Raw genomic sequence first — 14,985 nt, 5'->3', positions numbered from 1 at the left:
TGGACCCAGCTGAGTATGGACTGAAACCTCCGGTAACTGTGAGCTAAATAAACCTTTCCTTCCTTTATTTTGAGTGTCGGGTATTTGTCCCAGCAACGAGAGAAGAGTAACTAAGACAACATCTGAAGTATAAAGTCATCTAAAAGGTAATTATTTTAAGTGGCATTAAAGGTGCATTATAAACTCAGGAGCATTTATAACTTTTTTCATGAGAAGTAGTCTTCAACAACCAAAAAAATGGAAGTGGTCACCAGAGACACTTCTGGAAATCAGAAGTTACCTGTCCTGCACAAATATGAAAGGAGGATGGGGGAGGGGAAAGAGGGTCCTTTTTCCCTTCAGTACTGGAGTCCCTGGGTTTTTGGGAGAAGAATCCTTTTCACTAACACAGCACTTGAGAGTCTTGTTCCCACAATACAGAAGTGCTACCAGGCTAGTGGGGTGAATATACAGACTAAAATACAATTACCAGTGTGAGATCTCCTCTTGGAAATGGAAGTTGCAGAAGCAAACACATCTAGGCAAAAGTTTGGTCACAGGCATAGAAATTGGCATTCAACAAAGAACACTAACTTACAGGGTGCTTGGCTGAAAGTCTGCCAGTCACAGTTCCAGTTTGATTCCATGTAGAGGAAATGGATCCCTTGATCAGTTAAAAAAAAAAATAGTTTAAACCATGGCCATACTGTGCTCAGCCCCTAACCCATAACATCAACACTCACTGCTTCTGTAGAGGCCAGTGAACTGTAGACCCTGAATTCCCACCTCTGAAATGTTCTTGGAGTTACAAAAATTCCTACTGTGGGATCAGGGGTGAGTGAAGAAGGAATTTACCCTCTCACCAAGTGGAAGGAGCCTGAGGACAAGTAGATCTTTATGTCACTTACAACTCCAGTGTATGGACAAGCAGGGGATGAAGGGGTGTAGGTGACCTGACGAGTCAGTTTGGGACCATGAGTCACTGACAGGTGCTGTTACTTGCTGTGTAACTTCAACAAGCCACAGAAAAACTCTGACTACAGTCTCCTTATGTATGAACTAAAACAATAACATCCATCTCAAATGGTTCCAGAAGACAGATGCAACGATAGCTAAGAAAGCAAGAGGTCAGCTGCAGAGCTTCCTCCTACACAGGCAATCTGGAGGTGTAACACCAGCCTGCGCTGTGTGGAGACCTGAATAATACCAGAACCACAGTTCAAGAACCAGTTCTAAGAACACCAAACTATTTCATCACTTACTAGAATGATACAAGTTCTATGTGTATCTGAACTCATTTATAAGCATATTCCTAGTCACCATTTCTTTGTTTAAAGCCTGTTACCTCCTTCATGCAAGCCAGTAATCCATCTATAAAGGTCGACTTGATCTTGTGAACCTAAATCACAAAGACAAGAATAATCCTTTTGTTAAGTATTTAAACAGGAACAAGCACCAGAGCAGCACAGTGCCAGGAATGTGTTGCTGGTCACCTCAGATGGCCTTAGGTGGTGCCAGGATTGGATAACAGTGGCCCACAGAGAGATGCCACTCCTCCCTTTTAAAATAAATCTATTGTTCTGCAATAACTTTAAATTTACAGAAAGTCTACAAAGATAAGCACATAAATAAATGACCAGCCCAGTGTACCCTGTATGGGCCCTTTCTATTTCTTACCCTTCAGGAGAAGAGGCCAAGTGGCCCTAGTGTGTTCCCAAACACAGACAGCAGGCCACAGGCTCAGTAAATAATAAGACAGTGGTTTGAATGATGACAAAGTTTTCAGTGTGGTTCCAAAACACAAAAAATGGAGAAGTGAAAAGCAATTGTGTGAATTAAGAAAAGGTGAGTGCCAGACGAGGAGAAAGGGTGTGTTATTAACCCTCCAGTAAACAGTACTGGTAAAGGTAAAATTCTGGCCTAGTACTTGGAAACCAGGGGGAAGGCGGAGGCTTCTGTGGATACTGGAAAAAGTCTCACACTGAAGTCACAAACAGGGACACATCAGGCTTCTTTCTTTCATGACACCTCCGGTTCCAGTGCTGGGCAGGGCAGACCACAGGCTGCAGGTCGGGTCAGGGCACAGGGAGGGGGGGCTACCTCGAGGTCACCTGAGAAGCTGCATCCCTAGAGCACTGGTAGGCGCTTCAGCAGCGATGAGGTATCAACAGAGGCAGGGCTGGGTACGTCCCCCTCACCACAAACTCCTCACCGAAGAGTTAGCTTACCTGCCTGTATTCCAAAATTATCTTGGGTAAGGGATGAAGGTCTTGCAGAGAATTTAACTAAAAAATGAAAATATAGGATACAAAAATCAACATTTAAAAAATTAATAACTTTAATATACCAATAATGAACTAGCTGAGAAAGAAAATAATGAACAGTTCCATTCACAATAGCTTAAAAAGATTATACCTAGGAATCAGCCTCACCATGGAGGTGAAAAACCTCTACAGTGAAAATTACAGAACACTGAAGAAAGAAATTATAGAAGACACTAGAAGATGGAAAGTTCTCATATATTCATGGATTGTCAGAATTAATATTGTTACAATGGAAATATTACCAAACTCAACTGACATGCTCAATGCAATCTCCATCAAGCTTCTAAATTATTCATAAAGCCAGAAAAAATAATCCTAAATTTCATATAGAAACACAAAAGATCTAGAATAGCCAAAACAATTGCATTAACTTTCATATAACTGGGAAAAAATGTCTGACACAGTTTAAAGGAGAGTTTTGTTTTGGCCCACAGTTTCAGAGGGCTCAGGCCATACATAGTGAGCTGGCTCCAAGGCAGAATGTCATGGCAAAAGGCAGAGTGGAGGAAAGCAGCTTGACCCACAACTGGCAGGAGCTGAGAGGGCAGAAAGAGCCAGGGGAGCCCTCATAGGCAGCCCCCAGGGATGCTCTTTCTCCACCTGCACTCCACTTCCTAACACTACATTCAGCTATGAAATTATCAATGGATGTCTGAGTTACTCTTCTCTCATTGCTGGGACAAAATACCCAGCACCCAGAATTAAGGAAGGAAAGGTTTATTTAGCTCACAGTTAGTAGAGGTTTCAGTCCACACTCTGGTTCCAAAGCAGAGTGGTACATGGCAGAGGGCAGCTGTTTATGGCATTAGAAAACACCAAAGAACAAAGGGATAAGCAACAGCTTCTGCAGCATCTGCCCAAGGGCAGGTGTAGCCCTCACACCTCTAATCCCAGCATTAGATCAAGAATTAATCACAAACTCTAGAAGCACCCCATGACTGTGTGAGGCTGTGGGGAGACATCTAGATACAAACCAAATCAATGGACTTACTCATTGATGAGAAATCTAATCACCTTTCAACGTATGAGACTTTGGGAGGACAGTTCAGACCTAAACCTTAACAGCAATCCTGAGCCAAAGCAGCAATGCTGTCTGCAGCATATGCTCCTGCTTTACAATATACTACAAAGGAATAGTAACAAAACAGCGTGGTACTAGCACAGAAACAGACATGGTAGCCCAGTGGAATAGAATAGAGGACAGAAAAACAAACCCATGCACTACACACATCTGATCCCTGACACAGGGGCCAAAATACACATCGAAGAAAAGTCAGCCAATTATTTCTTTATCTCTCACCTTGTACAAAAATCAATTCAAAACTGGTCATAGACCTGAAACTTTCCCAGGTGTGGTGGTGCATGCCTATTACCCCAGCACCTGAGGCTGAGGCAGGAGGATCACTGCAAATTCAAGGCCAGCCAGCACTGCACAGTGAGCTCAAGGACAGTCTGAACAACATATCTCTGTCTCAAAAATTACCCCTTTTACTGGCTGATACACTGTGTCAACTTGAGAAGCTCAGAAAGTGGTACACTTCCCCTGAGGTAGCCTGTATATAATATAAGGGAGGAAAAGAGTCTTGCTTTCCCTTTTGTTATCTTTCACCAAGAACTGCTGTCCTCTGCCATGCCACCCTGACTTAGAGCCAGCTGGCTATGGACTGAAACCTCTACAAACTGTGAGCTAAATAAGCCTTTCCTTCCTTAATTTTGGGCTTCAGATATCGTGTCTCAGCAATGAAAGAAAATTAGATACCTCTCCAAAAGTGCCCTAAAGGGCTGGCCAGATAGCTCAGTGAACTAAAGCACCTGCTTAGGCAGAGTGCTATGGCCCAGGTTCCATGCTCGACATGCCATGCCAGCCCCGCCCCCTGGACGTGCTGAGACAGTGACTGAGACTGGATGTGGTGGCATGCACCTGTAATCCCAGCACTTGGGAGGCTGAAAACAGGCGGATCACTAGAGTCCAGTCCACGTAGTAAGACCCTGTAAACACTGTAGAAGAAAAAAAAAAAAAAAAAAAAGGCCCTAAAATTTTGAAACTGCCAGAAGAAAGTATCTGAAGTTCTGGGCACAGGCAAAGACTTCCTGAGTAGGAATTCAATAGAACAGGAAATAATAGCTAGAATCAACAAATGGGACTGCATCAAATAAAAAGCTTTTGTTCAGCAAAGAAAACAATTAACAGTGAACAGGCAGCCCACAGAATAGGAGGAAATCTTTGCCAGTTACTCTTTAGAGAGAGAATCAATATCAAGAATATGTGAATAACTAGAAAACTTTAACACCAAAAACTCAAATAGACCAATCAATAAGTGGACAAATTGGAAGAGACACTTCCCGAGAGAAGAAATACAAATGGACAACAAGTATATGAAAAAGTGTTCTATGTGTTTAGCAATTAGGGAAATGCAAATAAAATTACATCGAGATTCCACCTCATCCTGGTCATAGTGGCTAACATCAAAATACAATAACAGCTGGGCATGGTGGTGCATGCCTCTGATCCCAGCACTTAGAGACTAAGATCATTGTAATTTTTTTTTTGTTTTGTTTTTTTTGTTCCTCGAATGCCTTCAGGGCACTTTTGGCCAGCTGGAGAGGTGTGAGGTTCCAACTCCAGCAACCTGAGGTTGACAGCTTTGTGGAAGCAGACACTTAAAGGCCTGAGCTACGGCCAGGCCCCCATAAGATCATTGTAATTTTGAGGCCAGTCTGTGCTATATAGTGATTTCAGGCTAGTGTGGACTATATAGCAAGACCCTGTCTCAAAAAAACAAAAATGAAGAAAGAAAAGAAAGTAAAAACAAGTTCTTCTGGTGAGAGAGCAGGAGAAAAAGGTTCACTCACTTCTACATTGTTGATAGATATTTAAATTAATACAGCCAATATAGAAATCAGTATGGAAGTTGCTCAAAAAAACTAAAGCTAGAAATACCACTACATAGCATATATTCAAAGGGATTAAGAGCAGCATACTCTAGGGGTACCTCACATCTGTGCTTACTGTGTGCGGTATAATTCACAATAGCCAGAATATGAAAGCAGTTAGGTGCCCAGCAACAGGAGGATAAAGAAAATGTGCTATATATGAACACAGAATACTATTTGGTTATAAAGAAGAATGAAATGATGTCATTTTTTAAGAAAATGATGGAACTGAAGAACATGCTAAGCAAAATAAGCCAGATTCATAAAGACAACTTTACATATTTCCCTAATATATGGACTCTACACAGACCTCTCTTTTTTTTTGGGGGGGGGGCGCAGAACCGGGGATTGAACTCAGGCCCTTGTGTTTGCCAGGGAAGTGCTTATTCTACTGAGCCATCTCCCCGGCCCCCTAGACTCTAAACAAAAACAAAACAAACAAACAAAAAAAAAAGATGACATAAAACTAAAACGTATAGGGAGCCATCTAGACCTCATTATGCCCCAGGGTTTATATTTGGAATCCAAGGGAAAAGTTATTAAAATTCTAGTAACTAAATTCTAATCTACCACTTCCAGTGCAACCCACAGCAAGAATAAAGAGACACAGACATATCTGCAGTTGTGGGGAGCCAAGGGGTCCTAAATCCAGCCGGAATAATGGCTAGCCCAAGACTGAAGCCAGGTTTTATTTATTTGTGAAAAGGGAAGTGGCCTGAGATTGAATGACTATGAGGATAATCCTGAGCAGTTCATGAGTAGTACTGTGAATGGGCCTAGGGAGGAGGCACAATAGCACTTCTGCAATAGGCAGAGAAAGGCACGTAGAAAAAGGACCAGTCAGCAGTAGCCTCTAAATTTGGAGTAATCTGTGTAACAGTTTGAGGAAGTACCTTGGTCAGTTGCCTCAGCTCTGAGGCCTGAGAGGCCAGGGCCTTTTTGACAAGGCTCAGTCCCAGCCATCCCTGCCAACCCAGCCAATGGCTTGGTGCTCTCTTAGCCTAGGTCACGCTTAGCAGTAGGGAGGTATAGGTGGGACATCACTGACCTGACCATTGCTTCAAAGGCTAGACCCATGTGCATTGCTAGAAGACAATTGAGGGGACCGAGTATTTTCCTACCAGCTCTGTACGTATCAATAAATGGAAATAGGGCAAGGGTTAGCTTCTTTCAGGGGGAGCCATCCCTGTGGTCCTCCACAGAAAGAATACTATTTTTAGAAAAGATGAAGAAAATAAGGCAGAGAGGACAGAGGATTGTAAGGAAGGCTAGTGGGGCGGTATCTAGACCAATATATACGTATATAGGGGCTGGGGAGACAGTTTAGTGGTCTAAGTGCCTGCCTGGCAAGCACAAAGACCCAAGTTCAATCAAGTGTGGTGATGCACACTTGTAACCCCAGCACTGTGGAGACAGAGACAGGAGGATCACTATGAATCTGAACTGCGCAGTGAGACCATGTATATATCCAATAAATAAATAAATAAATAAATAAATAAATAAATAAATAAATAGATAAATTTAAAAATCCAAAGAATATGTATATAGAAAATACTATACATGTCAAATATATTTAAAAATTAATACGTACTAGTAAAAATACACTAAAAAGTAAAACTATGTATGCTACCAATATGTTCCTTTCAACATTTGTAACACTTCTTTTTTTAAGCACCAGAGTCTGCTGAGGCATGTTATTTGCATGTTTTATGTCCGTAGAAAAAAGAGTCCCTGGACTTTTCCTCCTGCGTGTTTTCGTTGCGCTTCTTCATGTGCGTGATGCCAGCTGAGGTTGTCAGTACAACGAAACCAAGCTGACGGGATGGGAGCAGGTTATTCTGCCATTTTTCCAGGTCTCTTGGCTGCACATCAAACCTGGGGCTGATCACGCCACACTTGTTTAACCCGCCTGTAAGATCCACAACCATTTTTCCAGCCCTGTGATCATCAATGATTTCAAATTCGCCAGTGTAACCATGCTTCCTCATCACAGTTAGAAACCGGACAGTGACTCTGGAGCACGGCCTCATGAGGACCTGGCATTTGCCTCTCTTTTCGGCATTGTGGATGCTCTGGAGAGCATCAGCCAGGACTTTCATGTGCACCATTATGGCTTAGCCGCTAAAGGGAGGTCCAGGCAGCGTGGACTGAGGCAGGGCTGCTAGGAGCGCCGGTTCCCGCCGGCGATGCGGCCTGCGTGCCTAGAGGCAGTCTACCCACTCGGGGAGAGCGTGGGGCACTCGGGGATCATTCCCCTCTAAGCCTTCCCAGGCCCCGCAGTGCCAGGATCCGCGGCACAGGAGGGTCCCAGCGCCCCTCCAGAGACCCGAAGCTATGCTTCAGACTGTAGGATGGCGTAGATAGCCGATGGATTAAGTCGGAGCCACCAGAGAGTTACTTAGCGGCTTGTAACACTTTCATTTGGAGAAAATCCTAGTAATATATGGTCTAACATCCTATTTCCAAAAATGAAGATTTATAACAAGCTCAGTTTATCAAGTATCTTAATCCTACCCCCTTACAAAATTTCTCTAACATCCATGTGGGAGCTACAAGTGCTTCACACAAGCCTGGAAGCAACAATCCTCTTGAAATTCTAATTAATGAAATCTAAATCCTATATAAGGGAGAACATCAAGAAAATGTCTATAAACATATAACTTAGTGTGGCTTAACAACACCCAACATTTGGCTCACAGTTATTTGGGGAAAATCCCAGAAAGGTAGCTCGGGAATTTTATCATGAAATTTCAAATTAATCTTTTTTGGGGGGCGTAACTGGGGATTGAACTCAGGCCCTTGTGCTTGCCAGGCAAGTGCTTATTCTACTGAGCTATCTTCCCAGCCCCCAAATGAATCTTAAAAATCAAAATATAGCATCTATCCAGGAAAGTGTAGGGGCATAGGAACATAGTTTGTTGTATCACCAAGTAAACACTCTTGTGCAACCATTGCTGACACCAAGAAGTGGAACACCCCTGCCCCCAGGAGACTCCTGTGCCTTTCTCAGGGCAATCTCTACCTTGGCCTACTCTACCACCAAGGCCTACTTGTTCCCATTCCTGAACAACAGAGTAGGATCGGCACTTGATGTGGTTTCTTTTGTGTAATGGTTTTACTTCAGGGTTCATCCAGCTCTGTGGCATGAAGTAGTACCCTTCATTGATTTGCACTGCTATACAGGATTCATAGGAATGGAGGACACTTACCTATATAGTTTATCTTTTTTTGTTCCCCTCCATATAGTTTATCTTTGAAAAATATGTGAGCTTTTTTTTTTTTCTCCTAGAGGACTGTTAAAAATAAGGCTATGATAAACATTCTGGTACACAAGATTTTAGTTAGCGAACGTCTGTGGTTGTGTTGAACACATACAAAACCAAGTATGATAGAACTTGCTGGTCCACATCAGCAGAGACAAGGCCAGCACTCTGTCTGCCCCCATCAGCAACAGACGCAGGCTGCAGCTGCTCTCCACCTTTGCCAAGGATGCTTGCCAGGTCTGGATTTAGCTGTTCTGCTAAGTAAGAAGTGATATCCATATAGTTTTAATTTGTATTTCCCTCATAACTAATGAAGCTGGTCATAATTCCTGTAGTTACTGATTAATTCCATATCCTTTTTCATTAAATACTTGTATCTTTGGCTCATATGAAGAATTAGTGTGTGTGTCTTTTTTTTTTTTTTTTTTTGTACTGGGGATTGAACTCAGGGCCTTGTGCTTTCCAGGCAGGCACTTAAGCCACTGAGCTATCGCTATCTCCCTGGTCCTTGTGTATCTTTTACACTCCCCCCACCCCCATCCCAGAACCAGGGGTTGAACTCAGGCCCTTGTGCTTGCCAGGGAAGCACTTATTCTACTGAGCCATCTCCCGGCCCCTTATACTTCTTGATTATAGGAAGTTTTTATTCTGAACAAGAATATTCACTCTAATAATTATCTTGGTTCTCTTCAGTTTTTAAGATTTCCATAGAAACCTGGGAATCAGCCTGTCAATTTCTTTTCTTCCTTTTTTTTTTTTTTTTTGGTCTTTTTGAGATAGGGTCTTGCTATGCAGCTCAGACTGGCCTTGAGCTCACTTTGAGCCCAGACTGGTCTTGCACTCACAACATTGCCCTGCTTCAGGTTCACAAGTGCTGGGATTACAGGCATACCCAGCCCAGCCTGTCAATGTCTACCAAAAATCTCTGGACAGGGTCTTAATTAGGACTGTTTAGAATCTATAAGGCAACTTAGGGGAGAGCTGATGATATATGATTTTAATGCTATCATGTGAACCACAGAACTGTATCAGTCTCTGAAAAAGAACTGAGGACAGAGTTGGAGTTGTGTCCAGAAACATAGATAGGAGTCAACAGAAGAATTCTCAGATGCAGACACTGCCCTCTCTGAAAGCCTGCCCAAGGGTAACCCAAGATACCCCTAGGGGGATGAAGTATAGGAAAATACCCAAGAAAACTGCTGACAGTCACCTAGTTCTTCCAATCTCCACGCTTTACTCAAAAAGAGTTTTCCAGCCCACAACCTGCATATCTTGACATGAGGAATCTCAGAAGACATGAAGCAACCAGCTGTCTGAGCATATAAAACCGTGTGCAAAGTTTTACAAACACTAGTTGAAGATCAGAAGCTGTGGGCTACCTGCAGCCTGACAGCTGAATCAAAGGCTGTGTTGTCTCCTGGCATCATATTCTTTTGACCTCCTTTCCACTCTGGCCACACCACGGTCTCCCACTGGTGTATCCCCTCCCTAGCCTCTAAGTGTCAGTTTCCCAGAGTTCAACTCTGGTTAGCAGTGCTGGCTGCATGTCAAGACCAGCAGGGGAGCTTGAAAAACAGTGACGGGGTCATGATCAATAGTGTGCCTGGGTATGTATGTTTTCCAGATCTCTAACTGGGATGGAGAACTACTGTCTCTGGGCAACTACAACACATAAAGGCTGGCAGTTCCCACAGGTGCATCTCCAACACAGACCTTTATCCTGCGCTGCATCACACAGGCATGGTGACCAGGGACATGATGCAGCAGGGTTTCAGGTTACTTTTGTTCTAACACACCTCCCAAAGAAACCATTTTCTCCCCATTTTTGCTAAGTAGTGGCAGTATCTGTTTGGCTAGGTGGGCAACTCAGAAACCCTGGAACTACCTGTCCTGACTGCTGTTCACACTCCCATGACCATACCAGGAGGGCCTTTTTGTTCTAAACTTTACTGCCATTGCCTAGCCACAGTGTTAGCTGGTTTAGTAGTGAGTCTTCTCCATTCTCCAACAAGTAGTAAGAGTGATTTTTTAAAAACACACCTACCACCTATTAGAATGGTCAAAATCTAAAGCCTGACAACACCAAACGCTGGTGAGGATAATGAGCAAAGTAATTTTCACTACCTTCTGGTGGGAATGCAAAATGCATTGGCAGTTTCATGGTTTCTCACACAATTTAACATATTCTAAGATGGGTGTGATGGTGCACACCTGTAAACCCAGCCTTGGGAGGGTGAGGCAGAAGCATCTCCATGGGCTATGTAGCAATAAATAAATGAATGAATGAATGAATGAATAAATAAATAAATAAATAAAACAAAGTACTTAATGGGCTGGGGAGATAACTCAGCAGTCTAAATGCCTGCCTGGCAAGAGCAGGGACCCAGAATTGATCCCCAGAACTACATGCTGTGCTGATGCACCTGGACATGCTAAGCTAGTCACCAAAACCAGTGCACACTGGTAATCCCAGAGCCTGGGGAGGCTGAGACAGGAGGATCACTATGACTGTGACCTGCATAGTGAGATCCTGTACCAGATACATAAATTTTTTTAAAAAGTACTTAACATCCTTACCAGATAATTAAGCAATCACATTAAATACTTTGGCAAGTACTTGCCAAAGGAGATGAAAGCTAGTATCTACATAAAAACTTGCATACAGCCAGGCATGGTGGTGCACACCTGTAATCCCAGCTCTTGGGAGGATGAGGTAGGAGGACCTCTGTGAGTTCAAGGCCAGCCTGGGCTACATAAATAAGTTCAAAGCCACCCTGCACTACATAGTGAGTCACTGTCTCAAAAAAGAAAACAACCATAACAACAAAAAATCCACCACCACCAACAAACAAAATAAACAAATACCCCGCATACAGGTATTTACAGTGGCTTTCATTGAATTTGCCACTGCTTCTCAGCGACTAGATGCCCTTCAGTACAGGGACAGATTGACTGTGGTACACACGAACAATGAAGTATTATCCAGTGCTTAAAAATGGCAACTAAAACATGAAACGTCATGGACGAAACTGAGGTATATACTGCTAAGTGAAACATGCTCATCTGAAAATGCTAGATAATATACGATAGCAACTATTCTTTATGGCATTGTGGAAGAGGCAATTATGGGAACATTAAAAAGATCAGTGGTTTCTAGGAGTTGGAGGAATCAGGAATTGAACAGGCAGAGCACAGAGGATTTTTAGGGCAGTGAAAATACTTTGTTTAATACTACAGTGGTGGGGGCTGGTGAGATGGCTCAGTGGTCTAAAGCACCTACTTAGAACAAGCTAAGCTAAGCAAAGTATAGGGACCGTGGTTCAATCCCCAGCACCACATGCCAGCCAGCCCCGCCCCCTGGTGGGCTGAGCTGGCCACACACACACAAAATAAATAAATAAATAAATAAAATATAAGAAAATTTTAAAAAGAACAGAAATTATTGAATAAATTATGGTGTAACCCTTCCATGGAATACTATGTACCTAGTGAAAAGGAATAAAATAATATATTGTCATTAATATGGAATAATCTCCAAAGGTATTTAATTAAAAAAAAAATACTACAGTGGTGGACACTTGTCTTATACATCTGTCCAAACCCACAGAATACCCAGTTCCAAGGGTGAACTGGAAGGTAATACAGACTTCAGGTGATAATAAGTCAGTGCAGGTTTGTCAATTATAACACATGTACCATTCTGTGAGGGTATTAGTTACTTTCTCATTGCTGGGACAAAATGCCCAATACTCTCAAAATAAAGGAAGAGCAGTTCATTTCGGTTCCTGGTTTCAGAGGGTTCAGTCCATGGCTGGCTGACTCCAACAAAGGAAGTGCATGATAGAAAAGTATGGCGGAGATAGGGAGATGGCTTGGTGGTATAAGCACCTGCCTGGTAAGTGCAAGGTCCCAAGCTCAATCTCCAGTACTATATACCATGCCGGCCCCAAAACCAGGCGTGGTGGCGCATGCCTGCAATCCTAGCACTGGGGAGGCTGAGACAGGAGGATCACTATGAGTCTGAACTATGTAGCAAGTCCCTGTATCAAGTAAATTTAGAAAAAAGAAAAGCATGGCAGAGGAAAACATCCCAAGCTCTGCAGCCAGGAAACAATGAGACAAGGGAGGAGCCAGACACAAAAATTTAGCCTTTCAGGATTAATCCATTGATGAGTATAGCATCCTCATGACCCATTCACCTGCCAAAGCTTCATACTCTGAATGTAGGAGGCTTGTGAGGATCATTTTAAATCCAAATTGCAAAACTGGGGGAAGCTGATACTGACATCATGTATGGGTGGGGATAAGGATATATAAAAACTATACTTTCTATTTGATTTTGTTGTGAAACTAAAACTGTTCTAAAATACAGTCTACTCTGCCAGGGCAAGAGCTCAGTGGAGCTGACAAGCGTAAGGTCTTGAGTTAGATCCTTGGTACCAAAATAAAATAAAATAAAATAAATAGTCTAATAAAAAATATCTAAGACCCACTCCAAGACCTTCCATTGTACTAAGGTCTGCCCTCCGCACCATGGCCTAAAGAGCACAGCATGGTGAGGTCCTGTCAACTTCTCCTTCAGAGAATTCTCCAGACGGGAGCAGCCAGAGCCTCTCTTTTCCAGGCCCTGCTTTCTGTTTGTGACATGGGTGGCTTTTATCTTCAAGCTTCCATTTATATGTCATTTCTTCAGAATTCTTTCTGGACAATTCACTCCAAAGTTCATCACTCTTGCTGTATTTTCTTATGACTGTTTTCACTTGAGTGGCTCTTATCTTACTGGATACACATGTTCCTATGATAGCTGGTTTCAGGTGTCAGCCTTGCTTGATTAAGGAGTCTTGGAGAGCTGATGGAGTAAGTACTCCTTCAGGGTGTATCTGAGAGGGCATTTCCAGATCAGACTGGTGTGAGACTGAGTGAAGAAGATTCCACTTCTATATGGGTGGCACCAGCCACTAAGCCAGGGTCAGGATATAACAAACAAACAAACAAACAAAAAACAACAGAGGAAAGTTGAATTTTCTCTCTTTCTTGAAATCAGAACATCCTCCTCCTCCTCTTGGACATCAGAGTTCAAAGCTCTTTGGGCTCTGGAGATTGGGACTTATACCAGTAGTCCCTGAGCTGTAAAGCCTCCCACCTTGGACTGAGAATTGCAACATCAGCTTCCTTGGACTATAGCTTTTGGGCTTGGACTAAACCATGATACCAGCATCCTGGCTTCTATGTTATAGATAGACAGTTGTGCGACTGCTCAGTTTCCAATTTCTTTCTTTTTTAAAAAAATGTATTTTAGTAGAGGGTCTACAGGGTCTCACTATGTAGATCGGGCTTGTAGTGATCTGCCTGAATTCAGCCTCCCAAGAGCTGGGATTACAGCTGCACACCACCGTGCCCAGTCTCAGTCGCCATCTCAATGTGCCCCAGGGGTGGAGCCAGCATGGCACGCCAGGGATCAAACCCCAGCTGCTGCGTCTGCCTAAGCAGGCACTTTAATCCACTGAGCTATTTGGCCAGCCCTCAGTTCCAATTTCCATGACTCAATGTCCCTAATACTTTTCCTCTCACATATCTCTCTGCATAGCTACATACATCCCATTGGTTCTGTCATTCTGGAGAACTCTAGTACAGTTTTTCACTGGTATATATATCTTATGATAACAAAGACCTTTCCTCACCAAGCTATAAGCATCTAATGCAGAGTCAGGGTGACAGTAAATGATTGATAAATAAAACAGGGAATATGTCTGTCTTAATACTGCAGAGCCTAGCAGTATGCATAATACATGCTATATCCATATCAGAGGGATGAGCCAGTGTACATCATGACCTGTCACTTCAGTTTGTTACAGGTCTCAGAAACCACTTCCACAAATGATGAATAGTTAGTCTAGTCTGCCTATCAAGACTGACTCCTAGACCAGACTATCTTGTCAACATGTAAATCCCCTACAGTGCTCTCAGAACATGTGCCTTCACTAGAGTGAGGGATACCAAAGTTTCCCTCCATGTGTGGTTAAGGAGAGGATCCTGTGCTTCACTACCATGTGTTAACTGCACGGTAAAAATTCCCGCTGCTCCAGGGTGGAAGGAGTCCTCCTGTGTGAGGCCACAGGTCTGAAGAACACCCTATAGCACAGATGCAGTAGATATGTACCCTTAAACCATGTCAGAGAGTTCTGACAGCAAGAGGCAGAGAGCTGGTATTGTGGAGGTTATGTTCACTGACCATGATGTATTTACTTTAGAAAGCAATAAGAAAATAACTGGGAAGCTCCCATAACTTTAGAAATTTAAAGATACTTTCAAATAATTCAGTGATCAAAGAAGAATTATAATGGAATAAGAAAACACATGAAATAAAATATGAAGGCTGGGGATGTGGCTCAGTGCCTGTGTGGCAAACATGAGGTCCTGAGCTCAATTCCCAGTACCAAAAAAAGGAGGAGGAGGAGGAAGGAGGAGGAGGAGGAAGAAGAGGA

General features: G+C 42.9%; 1 protein-coding gene across 3 annotated transcripts in view; it reads right to left on the bottom strand.

Annotated features, from left to right (window-relative positions):
- Positions 1–14,985, bottom strand: part of Poln (DNA polymerase nu) — a 157,313-nt gene that overhangs the window by 68,386 nt on the left and 73,942 nt on the right. For 2 of the 3 annotated variants that reach the window (XM_004624614.2, XM_023700129.1), the window contains 3 exons: positions 2,208–2,264; positions 1,325–1,378; positions 578–643 (listed from right to left, as the gene is read on the bottom strand). In XM_004624614.2, the coding sequence (XP_004624671.1) occupies positions 578–643; positions 1,325–1,378; positions 2,208–2,264 (177 nt within the window). The remainder of the gene's footprint in view (positions 1–577; positions 644–1,324; positions 1,379–2,207; positions 2,265–14,985) is intronic. The other variant, XM_023700123.1, reaches the window with a different exon arrangement.

This window comes from Octodon degus, unplaced genomic scaffold, assembly GCF_000260255.1.
Source record: "Octodon degus isolate 3935 unplaced genomic scaffold, OctDeg1.0 scaffold00006, whole genome shotgun sequence".
Classification (NCBI taxonomy): Eukaryota; Metazoa; Chordata; class Mammalia; order Rodentia; family Octodontidae; genus Octodon; species Octodon degus.
This window is presented reverse-complemented; position numbering and strand designations above follow the sequence as displayed.